General features: G+C 47.6%; 1 protein-coding gene and 1 long non-coding RNA gene across 2 annotated transcripts in view; both read right to left on the minus strand.

Annotated features, from left to right (window-relative positions):
• Positions 1-17,568, minus strand: part of LOC141060225 (uncharacterized) — a 129,829-nt gene that overhangs the window by 106,667 nt on the left and 5,594 nt on the right. The gene's annotated exons all lie outside the window — the stretch shown is intronic.
• On the minus strand, positions 10,494-12,499 carry LOC141060250 (uncharacterized). Its single transcript, XM_073556477.1, has one exon. The coding sequence runs from the start codon at positions 12,497-12,499 to the stop codon at positions 10,631-10,633; it is 1,869 nt and encodes a 622-aa protein (XP_073412578.1). The 3' UTR covers positions 10,494-10,630.

Here is a 17,568-nt window from a genome sequence, read left to right on the forward strand (position 1 = left end):
TGGCTGACGGGATGACGTGGGATATTAGGCATAGTAGTCCGGCGGCTCTGGCTGACAGGATGATGTGGGATATTACGGGTAGTAGTCCGGTGGCTCTGGCTGATGGGATAATGTGGTATATTAGGGGTAGTAGTCCGGTGGCTCTGGCTGACGGGATGATGTGGGATATTAGGGGTAGTAGTCCAGTGGCTCTGGCTGACGGGATGATGTGAGATATTAGGGGTAGTAGTCCGGTGGCTCTGGCTGATGGGATGATGAGGGATATTAGGGGTAGTAGTCCGGTGGCTCTGGCTGATGGGAAGATGTGGGATATTAGGGGTAGTAGTCCGGTGGCTCTGGCTGACGGGATGATGTGGGATATTAGTGGTAGTAGTCTGGTGGGTCTGGCTGACGGGATGATGTGGGATATTAGGGGTAGTAGTCCGGTGGCTCTGGCTGACGGGATGATGTGGGATATTAGTGGTAGTAGTCTGGTGGCTCTGGCTGACGGGATGATGTGGGATATTAGGGGTAGTAGTCCGGTGGCTCTGGCTGATGGGATGATGTGGGATATTAGGGGTAGTAGTCCAGTGGCTCTGGCTGATGGGATGATGTGGGATATTAGGGGTAGTTGTCCGGTGGCTCTGGCTGACGGTATGATGTGCGATATTAGGGGTAGTAGTCCGTCGGCTCTGACTGACTAGATGATGTGGGATATTAGGGGTAGTAGTCCGGTGGCTCTGGCTGACGGGATGATGTGGGATATTAGTGGAAGTCCGGTGGCTCTGGCTGACGGGATGATGTGGGATATTAGGGGTAGTAGTCTGGTGGCTCTGGCTGACGGGATGATGTGGGATATTAGTGGAAGTCCGGTGGCTCTGGCTGACGAGATGATGTGGGATATTAGTGGTGGTCCGGTGGCTCTGGCTGACGGGATGATGTGGGATATTAGGGTAGTAGTCTGGTGGCTCTGGCTGACGGTATGATGTGCGATATTAGGGGTAGTAGTCCGGTGGCTCTGGCTGACGGGATGATGTGGGATATTAGGGTAGTAGTCTGGTGGCTCTGGCTGACGGTATGATGTGCGATATTAGGGGTAGTAGTCCGGTGGCTCTGGCTGACGGGATGATGTGGGATATTAGGAGTAGTAGTCCGGTGGCTCTGGCTGATGCGATGATGTGGGATATTAGGGGTAGTAGTCTGGTGGCTCTGGCTGACAGGATGATGTGGGATATTAGGGGTAGTAGTCTGGTGGCTCTGGCTGACAGGATGATGTGGGATATTAGGGGTAGTAGTCCGGTGGCTCTGGCTGACGGGATGATGTGGGATATTAGGAGTAGTAGTCCGGTGGCTCTGGCTGACGGGATGATGTGGGATATTAGGGGTAGTAGTCCGGTGGCTCTGGCTGACGGGATGATGTGGGATATTAGGAGTAGTAGTCCGGTGGCTCTGGCTGACGGGATGATGTGGGATATTAGTGGTAGTAGTCTGGTGGCTCTGGCTGACAGGATGATGTGGGATATTAGTGGTAGTAGTCTGGTGGCTCTGGCTGACAGGATGATGTGGGATATTAGTGGTAGTAGTCCGGTGGCTCTGGCTGACGGGATGATGTGGGATATTAGGGGTAGTAGTCCGGTGGCTCTGGCTGACGGGATGATGTGGGATATTAGGAGTAGTAGTCCGGTGGCTCTGGCTGACGCGATGATGTGGGATATTAGTGGTAGTAGTCTGGTGGCTCTGGCTGACAGGATGATGTGGGATATTAGGGGTAGTAGTCCGGTGGCTCTGGCTGACAGGATGATGTGGGATATTAGAGGTAGTCCGGTGGCTCTGGCTGACGAGATGATGTGGGATATTAGGGGTAGTAGTCCGGTGGCTCTGGCTGACGGTATGATGTGCGATATTAGGGGTAGTAGTCCGTCGGCTCTGACTGACTAGATGATGTGGGATATTAGGGGTAGTAGTCCGGTGGCTCTGGCTGACGGGATGATGTGGGATATTAGTGGAAGTCCGGTGGCTCTGGCTGACGGGATGATGTGGGATATTAGGGGTAGTAGTCTGGTGGCTCTGGCTGACGGTATGATGTGCGATATTAGGGGTAGTAGTCCGTCGGCTCTGACTGACTAGATGATGTGGGATATTAGGGGTAGTAGTCCGGTGGCTCTGGCTGACGGGATGATGTGGGATATTAGGGGTAGTAGTCCGGTGGCTCTGGCTGACGGGATGATGTGGGATATTAGGGGTAGTAGTCTGGTGGCTCTGGCTGACGGGATGATGTGGGATATTAGGGGTAGTAGTCTGGTGGCTCTGGCTGACGGTATGATGTGCGATATTAGGGGTAGTAGTCCGTCGGCTCTGACTGACTAGATGATGTGGGATATTAGGGGTAGTAGTCCGGTGGCTCTGGCTGACGGGATGATGTGGGATATTAGGGGTAGTAGTCCGGTGGCTCTGGCTGACGGGATGATGTGGGATATTAGGGGTAGTAGTCTGGTGGCTCTGGCTGACGGGATGATGTGGGATATTAGTGGAAGTCCGGTGGCTCTGGCTGACGAGATGATGTGGGATATTAGTGGTGGTCCGGTGGCTCTGGCTGACGGGATGATGTGGGATATTAGGGTAGTAGTCTGGTGGCTCTGGCTGACGGTATGATGTGCGATATTAGGGGTAGTAGTCCGGTGGCTCTGGCTGACGGGATGATGTGGGATATTAGGAGTAGTAGTCCGGTGGCTCTGGCTGATGCGATGATGTGGGATATTAGTGGTAGTAGTCTGGTGGCTCTGGCTGACAGGATGATGTGGGATATTAGGGGTAGTAGTCTGGTGGCTCTGGCTGACAGGATGATGTGGGATATTAGGGGTAGTAGTCCGGTGGCTCTGGCTGACGGGATGATGTGGGATATTAGGAGTAGTAGTCCGGTGGCTCTGGCTGACGGGATGATGTGGGATATTAGTGGTAGTAGTCTGGTGGCTCTGGCTGACGGGATGATGTGGGATATTAGGGGTAGTAGTCCGGTGGCTCTGGCTGACGGGATGATGTGGGATATTAGGAGTAGTAGTCCGGTGGCTCTGGCTGACGGGATGATGTGGGATATTAGTGGTAGTAGTCTGGTGGCTCTGGCTGACAGGATGATGTGGGATATTAGGGGTAGTAGTCTGGTGGCTCTGGCTGACAGGATGATGTGGGATATTAGGGGTAGTAGTCCGGTGGCTCTGGCTGATGCGATGATGTGGGATATTAGTGGTAGTAGTCTGGTGGCTCTGGCTGACAGGATGATGTGGGATATTAGGAGTAGTAGTCCGGTGGCTCTGGCTGACGCGATGATGTGGGATATTAGTGGTAGTAGTCTGGTGGCTCTGGCTGACAGGATGATGTGGGATATTAGGGGTAGTAGTCTGGTGGCTCTGGCTGACAGGATGATGTGGGATATTAGAGGTAGTCCGGTGGCTCTGGCTGACGAGATGATGTGGGATATTAGGGGTAGTTGTCCGGTGGCTCTGGCTGACGGGATGATGTGGGATATTAGGAGTAGTAGTCCGGTGGATCTGGCTGACGGGATGATGTGGGATATTACGGGTAGTAGTCCGGTGGCTCTGGCTGATGGGATAATGTGGTATATTAGGGGTAGTAGTCCGGTGGCTCTGGCTGACGGGATGATGTGGGATATTAGGGGTAGTAGTCCAGTGGCTCTGGCTGACGGGATGATGTGAGATATTAGGGGTAGTAGTCCGGTGGCTCTGGCTGATGGGATGATGAGGGATATTAGGGGTAGTAGTCCGGTGGCTCTGGCTGATGGGAAGATGTGGGATATTAGGGGTAGTAGTCCGGTGGCTCTGGCTGACGGGATGATGTGGGATATTAGTGGTAGTAGTCTGGTGGCTCTGGCTGACGGGATGATGTGGGATATTAGGGGTAGTAGTCCGGTGGCTCTGGCTGACGGGATGATGTGGGATATTAGTGGTAGTAGTCTGGTGGCTCTGGCTGACGGGATGATGTGGGATATTAGGGGTAGTAGTCCGGTGGCTCTGGCTGATGGGATGATGTGGGATATTAGGGGTAGTAGTCTGGTGGCTCTGGCTGACGGGATGATGTGGGATATTAGGGGTAGTAGTCCGGTGGCTCTGGCTGACGGGATGATGTGGGATATTAGGGGTAGTAGTCCAGTGGCTCTGGCTGACGGGATGATGTGAGATATTAGGGGTAGTAGTCCGGTGGCTCTGGCTGATGGGATGATGAGGGATATTAGGGGTAGTAGTCCGGTGGCTCTGGCTGATGGGAAGATGTGGGATATTAGGGGTAGTAGTCCGGTGGCTCTGGCTGACGGGATGATGTGGGATATTAGTGGTAGTAGTCTGGTGGCTCTGGCTGACGGGATGATGTGGGATATTAGGGGTAGTAGTCCGGTGGCTCTGGCTGACGGGATGATGTGGGATATTAGTGGTAGTAGTCTGGTGGCTCTGGCTGACGGGATGATGTGGGATATTAGGGGTAGTAGTCCGGTGGCTCTGGCTGACGGGATGATGTGGGATATTAGTGGTAGTAGTCTGGTGGCTCTGGCTGACGGGATGATGTGGGATATTAGGGGTAGTAGTCCGGTGGCTCTGGCTGACGGGATGATGTGGGATATTAGGGGGAGTAGTCCGGTGGCTCTGGCTGATGGGATGATGTGGGATATTAGGGGTAGTAGTCCGGTGGCTCTGGCTGATGGGATGATGTGGGATATAAGGGGTAGTAGTCCGGTGGCTCTGGCTGACGGGATGATGTGGGATATTAGGGGTAGTAGTCCGATGGCTCTGGCTGACGGGATGATGTGGGATATTAGGGGTAGTAGTTGGCTCTGGCTGATGGGATGATGTGGGATATTAGGGGTAGTAGTCCGGTGGCTCTGGCTGACAGGATGATGAGGGATATTAGGGGTAGTAGTCCGGTGGCTCTGACTGATGGGATGATGTTGGATATTAGGGGTAGTAGTCCGGTGGCTCTGGCTGACGGGATGATGTGGGATATAAGGGGTAGTAGTCCGGTGGCTCTGGCTGACGGGATGATGTGGGATATTAGGGGTAGTAGTCTGGTGGCTCTGGGTGATGGGATGATGTGGGATATTAGGGGTAGTAGTCCGATGGCTCTGGCTGATGGGATGATGTGGGATATTAGTGGTAGTAGTCCGGTAGCTCTGGCTGACGGGATGATGTGGGATATTAGGGGTAGTAGTCCGGTGGCTCTGGCTGACGGGATGATGTGGGATATTAGTGGTAGTAGTCCGGTGGCTCTGGCTGATGGGATGATGTGGGATATTAGGGGTAGTAGTCCGGTGGCTCTGGCTGACGGGATGATGTGGGATATTAGGGGTAGTAGTCCGATGGCTCTGGCTGACGGGATGATGTGGGATATTAGGGGTAGTAGTCCGGTGGCTCTGGCTGATGGGATGATGTGGGATATTAGGGGTAGGAGTCCGGTGGCTCTGGCTGATGGGATGATGTGGGATATTAGGGGTAGTAGTCCGGTGGCTCTGGCTGACAGGATGATGAGGGATATTAGGGGTAGTAGTCCGGTGGCTCTGACTGATGGGATGATGTGGGATATTAGGGGTAGTAGTCCGGTGGCTCTGGTTGATGGGATGATGTGGGATATAAGTGGTAGTAGTCCGGTGGCTCTGGCTGACGGGATGATGTGGGATATTAGGGGTAGTAGTCTGGTGGCTCTGGCTGACAGGATGATGTGGGATATTAGGGGTAGTAGTCCGGTGGCTCTGGCTGATGGGATGATGTGGGATATAAGGGGTAGTAGTCCGGTGGCTCTGGCTGACGGGATGATGTGGGATATTAGGGGTAGTAGTCTGGTGGCTCTGGCTGACAGGATGATGTGGTATATTAGGGGTAGTAGTCCGGTGGCTCTGGCTGATGGGATGATGTGGGATATTAGGGGTAGTAGTCCGGTGGCTCTGGCTGATGGGATGATGTGGGATATTAGGGGTAGTAGTCCGGTGGCTCTGGCTGACGGGATGATGTGGGATATTAGGGGTAGTAGTCCGGTGGCTCTGGCTGACGGGATGATGTGGGATATTAGGGGTAGAAGTCCGGTGGCTCTGGCTGATGGGATGATGTGCGATATTAGGGGTAGTAGTCCGGCGGCTCTGACTGACGGGATGATGTGGGATATTAGGGGTAGTAGTCCGGTGGCTCTGGCTGATGGGATGATGTGGGATATTAGGGGTAGTAGTCTGGTGGCTCTGACTGATGGGATGGTGTGGGATATTAGGGGTAGTAGTCCGGTGGCTCTGGCTGACAGGATGATGTGGGATATTAGGGGTAGTAGTCCGGTGGCTCTGGCTGATGGGATGATGTGGGATATTAGGGGTAGTAGTCCGGTGGCTCTGGCTGATGGGATGATGTGGGATATTAGGGGTAGTAGTCCGGTGGCTCTGGCTGACGGGATGATGTGGGATATTAGGGGTAGTAGTCCGGTGGCTCTGGCTGACGGGATGATGTGGGATATTAGGGGTAGTAGTCCGGTGGCTCTGGCTGACGGGATGATGTGGGATATTAGGGGTAGTAGTCCGGTGGCTCTGGTTGACGGGATGATGTGGGATATTAGGGGTTAGGATTAGATACGCAGCTCAGCAGTCAGTATCACACAGGATAGGATTAGATACACAGCTGAGCAGTCAGTATCACACAGGATAGGATTAGATACACGGCTCAGCAGTCAGTATCACACAGGAAGGGATTAGATACACAGCTCAGCAGTCAGTATCACACAGGATAGGATTAGATACAGAGCTCAACAGTCAGTATCACACAGGAGAGGATTAGACACATGGCTCAGCAGTCAGTATCACACAGGATAGGATTAGATACACAGCTCAGCAGTCAGTATCACACAGGAGAGGATTAGATACACAGCTCAGCAGTCAGTATCACACAGGATAGGATTAGATACACGGCTCAGCAGTCAGTATCACACAGGAGAGGATTAGATACACAGCTCAGCAGTCAGTATCACACAGGATAGGATTAGACACACGGCTCAGCAGTCAGTATCACACAGGATAGGATTAGATGCACGGCTCAGCACAGTATCACACAGGATAGGATTAGATGCACAGCTCAGCAGTCAGTATCACACAGAATTGGATTAGACACACGGCTCAGCAGACAGTATGACACAGGATAGGATTAGATACACGGCTCAGCAGTCAGTATCACACAGGATGGGATTAGATGCACGGCTCAGCGCACAGTATCACACAGGATAGGATTAGATGCACGGCTCAGCACACAGTATCACACAGGAGAGGATTAGATACACGGCTCAGCAGTCAGTATCACACAGGATAGGATTAGATGCACGGCTCAGCACACAGTATCACACAGGATAGCATTAGATACACGGCTCAGCAGTCAGTATCACACAGGATAGGATTAGATACACGGCTCTGCAGTCAGTATCACACAGGAGAGGATTAGATACATGGCTCAGCAGTCAGTATCACACAAGATAGGATTAGACACATGGCTCAGCAGTCAGTATCACACAGGATAGGATTAGATGCACGGCTCAGCAGTCAGTATCACACAGGATAGGATTAGATACACAGCTCAGCAGTCAGTATCACACAGGATAGGATTAGATACACAGCTCAGCAGTCAGTATCACACAGGATAGGATTAGATACATGGCTCAGCAGTCAGTATCACACAGGATAGGATTAGATGCACGGTTTTTATGTGTAATATAATCATTATAATTTGTTATAACTAACCACAGTTGGTTACTATGCCCGGGCAGCGCCGCGCTTTTCAGCTAGTACTCAATAAATATGGTGCACTTAATCTCATTTGCACCTTTAGGCTGTGCCCACGTTGCGTTTTTGAAGTGTTGTTGCCGGATCAGACACTTCACAAACACTTAAAATAAGCATCCCATTCATTTTAATGCATTTTGGCCTTTTTGTGCCAATTGATGCATTTTTTTCCGCATAGGAAACGCTTAGCGGCTAAAAACGCAGCATGCACATTATTTTCCACATAAGTCCGCGTTTTTAGCCATTTCCTGAGTCCAGAAGACGTGCGGAAAAAACTGCATCAAAAACGTGCGTTTTCTGGGAAGGAGTCCAGTTTTGTGTCAGGTTTTAAATGCTAATGTGGGCACACAGCCTGATACTGACACTGTCTTAGGATACATGTTACTGTATGATGGCACTTCTGCACATAGCCACTAGGTGGAGCTACATTTGACATTTGCATGAATTTTTATATCTACACATGGTTTACACAAATTATATTTTCTTGTGGTAACGCTATACTATTTACCATTAGAAGCTGAGTATTTCTGTAATTGTATGTATACTGTACATGATTGATTACCACTTCTGTCTCTGTAAAAACAATCCCCTTTCTGACATTGGGTGTAAATGTACTTCCTCCCTTCGATGTGGGCTCCGGCGGTGAGCCGACATCTTTTCCGGCACATGTCAGCTGTTTTGAACAGCTGCCATTTGCCCCTAACAGCCTCTGACAGCGGCACTTCCAGCAAGATTTCCGGAAATGCCGCCCATCGGTGACCCCATCACATGATCATAGGTCACCGATGGGTTGGCATGATAACCAGAGGTCTCCAGCAGACCTCTATGCTTGTCACTGCTGGAATGCTATGAGCGCCGCCCGCTAGCCAAAACCACATGGATCAGAGATCGTCCTGCTGAACTCCTGCTCTCCTTTTAACATGTTCAAAACACTACTCAGACAACGCAGGGTGAGGGTAAAACAGTGTGGGCAATGCTTTATTGTACAACAAAACAAGCAGATAACACATAGAACAGTCCCAGGAAAATACCCAAGATGGGGCACATTACAGAGTCTCATGCTTCTGCTGACTCGCTGCGATAATGGCAGCTGTGACTTCAGATCTTCCAGGGTCGCTACTCCACCTGTGGCACACACAGAGAGGAGGTAACAACAAGCGTAGGAAGATGACAGTCCATTGAGTCCATACAAGGTGCAAAGCCACTTGATCTAAAGATCACAATCTGGCTTCTCCGAACATATCCATGGTTCAGTGATGGTGAATGGAGCAGATCTGTATTCTTCCAACCGAGGCTGAAAACCCCTAGGTTGTTTCCCATAGAATGATAGATCCGTGTCCCTTGTGATGATGTTGTGGCTGCTGTCCTGTCTCTTGTCCTTTGGATGTATAGATGTCTTGGCAGAATCTCTCTGGCTGTTTCTCTCTCAGTCTCTTTATACAGAGGCATGCAACCTATTTTTAGACTTAACAAGTGTCCCTCATTCAGTGTTTACATAAAGGGTAAGAATGGAGATGAGATTATTGCATTACTTGATTATTTAAGCTATTTGCATAGTTTTTCCCTCTCTGCTTTATAAGTCAACAAACTGGCTCCATAACACAAGGCATAATTAGCATATCAGCAAACATCACTAGTGATCAAGGATAAGCGCACAATAAAAGTCAATATTACCGGCTTACACAAGCAAAAGTCTGTTTTGTTGACCAACCAGAAATCAACACTTAAATTTAAAGCCAACATACAGATAACATTCTATTATTCTTCATTTGCTAAAAAATAGTCATCTGGTTAATTAAGATACAATGGTGTATGTCTTCACAATGCCAAAAGTAAAAAAGTTTTTAAAAATATTAAAAGAATATAAAAGTTCAAATCACCCCCCTTTCAAAATAAAACAATTAAAAAAATCAAACATACACATATTTGTTATAGCAGCGTTCAGAATCGCCCGACCTATCACTATAAAAAAGAATTAACCCGATCGCTAAATGGCGTAATGAGAAAAAAGGTCAAAACGCCAGAATTACTTTTCTTGGTCACAACAACATTAAAATTCAGTAAAGGACGACCAAAAGATCGTATCTGCACCAAAATGGTATCCATTAAAAAATTCAGCTTGACACGAAAAATAAGCCTTCACCCAACCCGAGATCATGAAAAATGGAGAAGCGATGGATATCGGAAAATGGCGCAATTCTTTCATACTTTACCTAATAAAGAGGAGTTATTTTTACTGATACAGTGGGTATGGAAAGTATTCAGACCCCTTTAAATTTTTCACTCTTTGTTTCATTGCAGCCATTTGGTAAATTCAAAATCATATTACCTATTCCTGACACTGGAGTGGCTTATAAACTTCCAAAGTATCGCTTGAATATAGGTCAATATTAAATAGTCTCTTGATGAGTCGCCTTTGGTGAGGACGATGAAACCCATACAAATGAAACGCTTGGAGAGTGAGTGTGTATAAGTCACCTCACCCTATATACTGAGATGTGGGGTACATGTTTTTTCTATTAGTCACCTTCTGACTAATCTTCAAGGGGTGAATTATGGGTATAGCTTTATATTTGGAATTAATAAGGTTTAGTTTTATCCTTTTGTCAGCAAACATGAGGAATGACAAGAGACAACCCATTTAAGAAGATTCAATTTTGGTTAAAACTATTCCAACATTATGAATATAAAAAAAGTCTTCTCCCCTATGTGACGTCTCTGATGTTTATTAACAGTTGATTTCCAAGTAAAATATTTCCCACATTAAGAAAATGAAAATGGCTTCTCCTCTGTGTGACTGCTCTGATGGCGATCAAGAAGCGCTTTCTGGTTAAAAAATTTCCCACATTAACAGGAAAAAGGCTTCTCCTCTGTGTGGGTTCTCTGGTGCTTAACATAATTTGATTTCCTGCTAAAACATTTCCCACATTCTGAACATGAAAAAGGCTTCTCTCCTGTGTGAGTTCTTTGGTGTTCATCAAGATTACCTTTCTGGTTAAAACATTTCCCACATTCTAAACATGAAAAAGGCTTCTCCCCTGTGTGGATTCTCTGGTGCTTAACACAATCTGATTTACTGTTAAAACATTTCCCACATTCTAAACATGAAAAAGGCTTCTCTCCTGTGTGAGTTCTATGGTGTTCATCAAGACTCCCTTTCTGGTTAAAACATTTCCCACATTCTAAACATGAAAAAGGCTTCTCCCCTGTGTGGATTCTCTGGTGCTTAGCACAATCTGATTTACTGTTAAAACATTTCCCACATTCTAAACATGAAAAAGGCTTCTCCCCTGTGTGAGTTCTCTGGTGCTTAACACAATCTGATTTCCTGCTAAAACATTTCCCACATTCTGAACATGAAAAAGGCTTCTCCCCTGTGTGAGTTTTATGGTGTTTATCCAGACTCCCTTTCTGGTTAAAACATTTCCCACATTCTAAACATGAAAAAGGCTTCTCTCCTGTGTGGATTCTCTGGTGCGTAACACAATCTGATTTATTGTTAAAACATTTCCCACATTCTAAACATGAAAAAGGCTTTTCTCCTGTGTGGATTTTCTGGTGCTTAACACAAGCTGATTTACTGATAAAACATTTCCCACATTCTGAACATGAAACAGGCTTCTCCCCTGTGTGAGTTCTATGGTGTTTATCCAGACTCCCTTTCTGGTTAAAACATTTCCCACATTCTGAACAGGAAAAAGGCTTCTCCCCTGTGTGAGTTCTCTGGTGCTTAACACAAACTGATTTATTGATAAAACATTTCCCACATTCTGAACATGAAAAAGGCTTCTCTCCTGTGTGAGTTCTCTGGTGCGTAACACAATCTGATTTAATGTTAAAACATTTCCCACATTCTGAACAGGAAAAAGGCTTCTCTCCTGTGTGAGTTCTTTGGTGGGTTACAAAATATGATTTATGTGCAAAACATTTCCCACATTCTGAACAGGAAAACGGCTTCTCCCCTGTGTGAGTTCTCTGGTGCTTAACACAAACTGATTTATTGATAAAACATTTCCCACATTCTGAACAGGAAAAAGGCTTCTCTCCTGTGTGAGTTCTTTGGTGGGTTACAAAATATGATTTATGTGCAAAACATTTCCCACATTCTGAACAGGAAAAAGGCTTCTCCCCTGTGTGAGTTCTTTGGTGGGTAACAAAATGTGATTTATGTGCAAAACATTTCCCACATTCTAAACATGAAAAAGGCTTCTTCTCTCCTGTGTGGATTCTCTGGTGCTTAACACAAGCTGATTTATTGATAAAACATTTCCCATATTCTGAACATGAAACAGGCTTCTCCCCTGTGTGAGTTCTATGGTGTTCATCAAGACTCCCTTTACGATTAAAACATTTCCCACATTCTGAACATGAAAAAGGCTTCTCCCCTGTGTGAATTCTCTGGTGGTTAACAAAATGTGATTTCCATGTAAAATATTTACCACATTCTGAACATGAAAATGACTTCTTTGCTTTAGGAGCAGTTTGTTTTGTAATGTCTCTTTTGTGACTTTGGTTTCCCTTAGTAGTCAGTAATGAATCAGAAGATGGGACCTGTTTCATAGGATCAGATGACAGATCTTTGCTGTGAATGGATGATGATGTGTCTGGAGTAACAGCAATCACTTCAGTTGTATCTTGTAGGATCTCAAGATCATCAGATTTAAAAATTGAAGATGTCAGCTGTCCCTCTGATCTCCTTGTACAGTCATCTAACATAAAAAGCAATTTTTTTAAATAAAATATCCTTGAGTTTTATATTTTTCAACACTTCTACTTAAAAAATGGCAAGCAATGTAAAAAAATTTATTTACCAAGACAATGACAGTTCACAGTCTAATTGAAAACCTTGTTGGATGAACCAGTAGTGTGTGGTGTTCAACTGTTTATTCATTCTGCCTCCCAAATCTTCTATAATAATAAATGCGCTAAGCAGCTTCCGGGTTGTAACAACTTCCGTCCAGTTGTAACTGGTGACGTCACAGCACACCTCTTGCCATGTTAACCCTCAACACACCACTCCTCCTCAACACACACTCCTCTCACCTTTCACCATCTCCACTCACGTCCACTCACTTTTTCACTCCACATACGACCCTTTCTCTAACTCCGTCTCTCATACTCACGCCGTCATCGCCGCTGCTCCACGATCCCCGACATCATCTTCCGCCGGCACCATCCTGGATCCAGACGTCGTCCACGCCGGCGACATGTTCTTGCGGCGACGCCATCTTGAGTATCGCGAAATCCCGCAATCCAGACAGATTTATTATTACCTCTCAGTGTCTTCGGGACAGCAGTGGTTTTATCTTTAAATTGGATTAATTTGTAATTTAATCTTTTCTAGATGTTTCTTGGCTTCGGATAGTGTTTGAGAATGATTTGGTACAATATTTGTGGTATGTCCTGATGAAGGGGTCACCTGAACCCCCCAAACACGTAGAACCACGTTAACACCTCTACAATTTCTGGAATTCTTCTTGCGGCAGCGCGGGGATGATCCTTCCTTCCAATCTAAGTATATAAGCACTGACAGTGTAGCAGGCATAGCCCAATGGGACTTGTAGTACACACAGCCCCGCAGACCGCCCAATGACCCCCGCACAGCCCCGACATATGCCTAATGACCCCCGCACAGCCCGGCAGACCGCCCAATGACCCCCCACACACACACACAGGCCCATACACGCACACAGTCACCACCCACACACATACACAAGCACACAGTCACCGCCCACACACCGCCCACACTCCGCCCCCACTCTTCCCCCCTCCCGATCTGCAACGTTTCATCCACAGCAAAAACGCAGATCTTTTTTAGATCTGCGGTTGTGCTCCGGATATGCCCGACTTAATGCAAGTCAATGGGTGCAGAAACGCTGCAGATCCGCACAAAGAATTGACATTAATCCGCAGCGTTTCCACGCAGATTTTTCTGCAGCATGTGCACAGCGCTTTTCAATTTATTCACTTTCATGGTACTGTACAACGCAGCTTATTCTGCTGCGCACCCGCAGGGCCAAATCTACTGCAGAATCCGCAACGTGTGCACACACCCTTAGCATGCCTGTACTTAGCAATATTATAGTGAGAAGAACCCACTTAATTTGCGGTGTCTCCTGGAACACAATCTGGGCACTATGTGCTGGGTAATAAAATGGCAAATGTGTAATTTTCACTCTCCAACATCCACTGTGTGTTAATTTCTGGAAAGTGGCTGTGGAGTCAAAATATTCACTCCTCCTAAGGATTATAACCCTCAGTGAATTAATTAATAACATGGAATCACTTTATGGGGATTTCTACTATTCTGGTTTTCTGTTATTTAGTCATATTAGGGCTTCTGCATATGGTGTGTCCAATCTCATCTGGGATCTGTTCCTGCTGTCCAGCTGGAGTAATCTGCTCCCTACTTCAGCCAATTGGAAAGTACCACACCCTACTAAAGCGCAAAGCACATGGCCGGAATCTGCCAGATACAGCGCTGTTCTCCTCTGGTTCAGTCCTCTGTGCTCAACTTGTGGCTTGTGTATTTATCCCCTGCTGTGACCGTGGCCCGTTTACTGACTACTCTTGTGTCTTCTGATTCTGTATTCTGTCCTTCTGGTTCTGACCCAGCTACCTGACTATTCTTCTTGCCACCTAACACCACAGAATAGCAGGTAACACCATGGTCCAAGCCTAGGGGTCCCAGTGTAAGTCCAGATCCATGTAATGGTGTTAAAGGGCGATGAGCAAGGCAATCCTTGGGATATGGAAAGCAGAGAAGATAGAGCCAAGCATGTTCATGGTGGACATCTTTTGAGCTGCCAGTTGACCATGAACAGTGCTCCCAATACATTGTGTCTGCAAACTATTCCAGCTAGATCTGCATTCAAATAGCTAAATGGCGCTCCTTCCCTTCTGAACACTGCCATGTGCCCAGACAGTAGTGTACAACCGTATATAGGGTATAGTGCGAAGCTGGAAAATAATTTGTAAGATCCATTTGTTTTCTATTATCCTCTGTGAATAATTTATCACCACATAAAGTGACACACGTCAGATATTAATAATGGGGCCTGATTAGGAACACAAAACTGGGTGCGGGAAGAGGTTAAATCAGATGATTTTGGACACTACTGTAATCAAACACTGTGACTATAGACAATAACATCTACTGAAATGATCCAACTCCACAGTCTCCATCAGTAATAAATGAGCAGCTAGTGGTGAAACCTCTCTGGGGTAATTAGAGTATGGGGCTCGGAGACTTCACAATCTAAACTATCGTAAGCTCCAATATTTTCTGTCAGATGAGATTCAAGAAGAAATAATATATATTTATAGAGAACTGTGTATAAGGCCGGTTTCACACGTCCTGATATTTCCGGTACCGGAGATGTCCATGTGTGTAATACTTGTGGCACACATGTGACAACCATGTGCAGCATCAGTGCAATAAGCGCTGTTCCCCGGCGGCGGGTGCTGAAGACGCTCGGGGAGAATGATGAGAGTTATACAAAAGTCAGAATGATGACAGCAGGTGGCGGCTTTTGGGACTATTACTCCCATCAACCTACACCTGCTGCTAAGAACAGTGACAGCAGGAGCGGATGATGGGAGTATTCCTCACCCGCCGCCTGCGCTATAACTAAATAAATGAATGAAACAAATGGCGTGGGTTCCCCTGTATTTTCTATAACCAAAGAAAAAAATGAATGATGCTTTGAGAAAGAACAAGATACTGTTCGAAACGCGTTGCTTGTTACACACAACCATGTGATTCTCTTTTACTGGATCTTTTGGACTTGCTTTTATTCACAATAAATTGGAATTTTGGAAGCTGGATTTTTTTTCCCTCTTTTTTGCTTATTTTCTATAACCAGTCTTTCAAAACTCACATCTGGGGCCTGCAACCCTCAGCTGTCAGCTTCAGCAAGGCTGGCTATCAAGAATAGAGGGGTCCCCACTCTGTTTTTTAATCATTTAAATAATTTAAAAAAAAAAACAGCATGGGGACCCCCCATTTTTGACAACCAGCCTTGCTAAAGCTGACAACTGGGGGCTGGTATTCTCAGGCTAGTAAGGGGCCATGGATATTGACCCCCCAGCCTAAAAATAGCAGCCCGCAGCTGCCCAGAAAAGGCACATCTATTAGATGCTCCAATTCTGGCGCTTTGCCCGGCTTTTCTCACTTGCCCTTTAGTGACGGCAAGTGGGGTTCATATTTGTGGGGTTGATGTCACCCTTGTATTGTCAGGTGACATAAAAAAAAACTTTATTCTGGCTGTGTCTTTATTTACCATATAACTATAGAATTAGTAATGTATGGGTGTCTTAAAGACAGCGCTCCATTACGTGGGATTAGTAATGGAGAGGTGTCTATAAGACCCCTATCCATTCCTAATCCTATAGTTATATGGTAAATAAAGACACAGCCAGAATAAAGTCTTTTATTAGAAATAAAACAAAACACAGGGCAAGTGTGAAGAGCCGGGCAGAGCGTTGGAATTGGCGCATCTAATAGGTGTGCCATTTTTGGGCAGCTGTGGGCTGGTTATTGTTTAACCCCTTTGGTGACAATCCGACCAGTGACGCCTATGTGGCATCATAAATAGATCTCCCTCCTGTGGGTCGGGTGACCGGGTTCAATCAAAGGTCACCCGACCCGCCGTTACAGGGAGACCTAGACTCGGGGATACGATCACTCCTGGTGACCTTTTAGTCACCCCCCTCACATCTGATTGGAGCTAGCGTCCATGTGACGCTAGCTGTCCAATCAGATATGGAGGGGCAGAGTAAAACGATGGCCTCAGCTTCATCCCGTTTGTGGAAGCTGAGGAGTGAGGTGACTGACAGCTGCCCTGCCCCGTGATCAGCGCCGCCGCCACTGACATACAATACACACCTCTTCTTCCCCACTGCCTGTTTCCATCCCCTCAACCTCCGCTAACTACACCCTGCACTCCTGATTAACCCCTGCCCCCTGATCAACCCCTGCACCCCTGATCATCTCCCCTGCTGCTGCAGGCTCCTCAGCCCCTTCTTCCTGTGCCTGACAGCCCCCTCCTGGCCCCCCCCGTGATCACCCCTCAGCCCCCGATTAACCCCTGCCCCCCTGATCAACCCCTGCACCCCTGATCATCTCCCCTGCTGCTGCAGGCTCCTCAGACTCTTCCTCCTGTGCCTGACAGCCCCCTCCTGGCCCCCCCCGTGATCACCCCTCAGCCCCCGATTAACCCCTGCCCCCCTGATCAACCCCTGCCCCCATGATCAACCCCTGCTGCTACATATCCACTTCAATCTCATCAGCCCCTTTCTGCCCCCGGTGATCATCCCCCTGCTGCTGCTGCAGCTCCCTCCTGCCCCCCCGCGCTCCTGACAGCTCCTTCCTGCCCCCCCACGTGCCTGACAGCCCCCTCCTGACAGCCCCCTCCTGATAGCCGCCTCCTGCAGTTAAGTTTCAACAAACACTCGCAAATACACACGTGCACTATAATAAACCTTTTTTTTACGCACGCACACACACATAATGTCCCGCTCATCCCAGTCATCAAGGGTCTACTCAATTGAGGAGTCATATGACATTATTGCCTCCGAAACTGATAGTGAGGGACATGACCCCACTTTTCTCTATTCCTCCCACTCTTCCTCCTCCAGCGACACAGACTTACCACCACCAAGATGTCACAGGACAAAAAATCGTCTGGAGCCCAGGGAGGAAGAGACGGAGGCCGGGGTAGGAGACCCACAGCCAAATGTGAGTTTCCCCCAACCTAGTGCTAGTCAGGCCCAACCTAGCACTA

This window comes from Dendrobates tinctorius, unplaced genomic scaffold (genome assembly GCF_039654945.1).
Source record: "Dendrobates tinctorius isolate UK_male_01 unplaced genomic scaffold, ASM3965494v1 ptg000233l, whole genome shotgun sequence".
Classification (NCBI taxonomy): domain Eukaryota; kingdom Metazoa; phylum Chordata; class Amphibia; order Anura; family Dendrobatidae; genus Dendrobates; species Dendrobates tinctorius.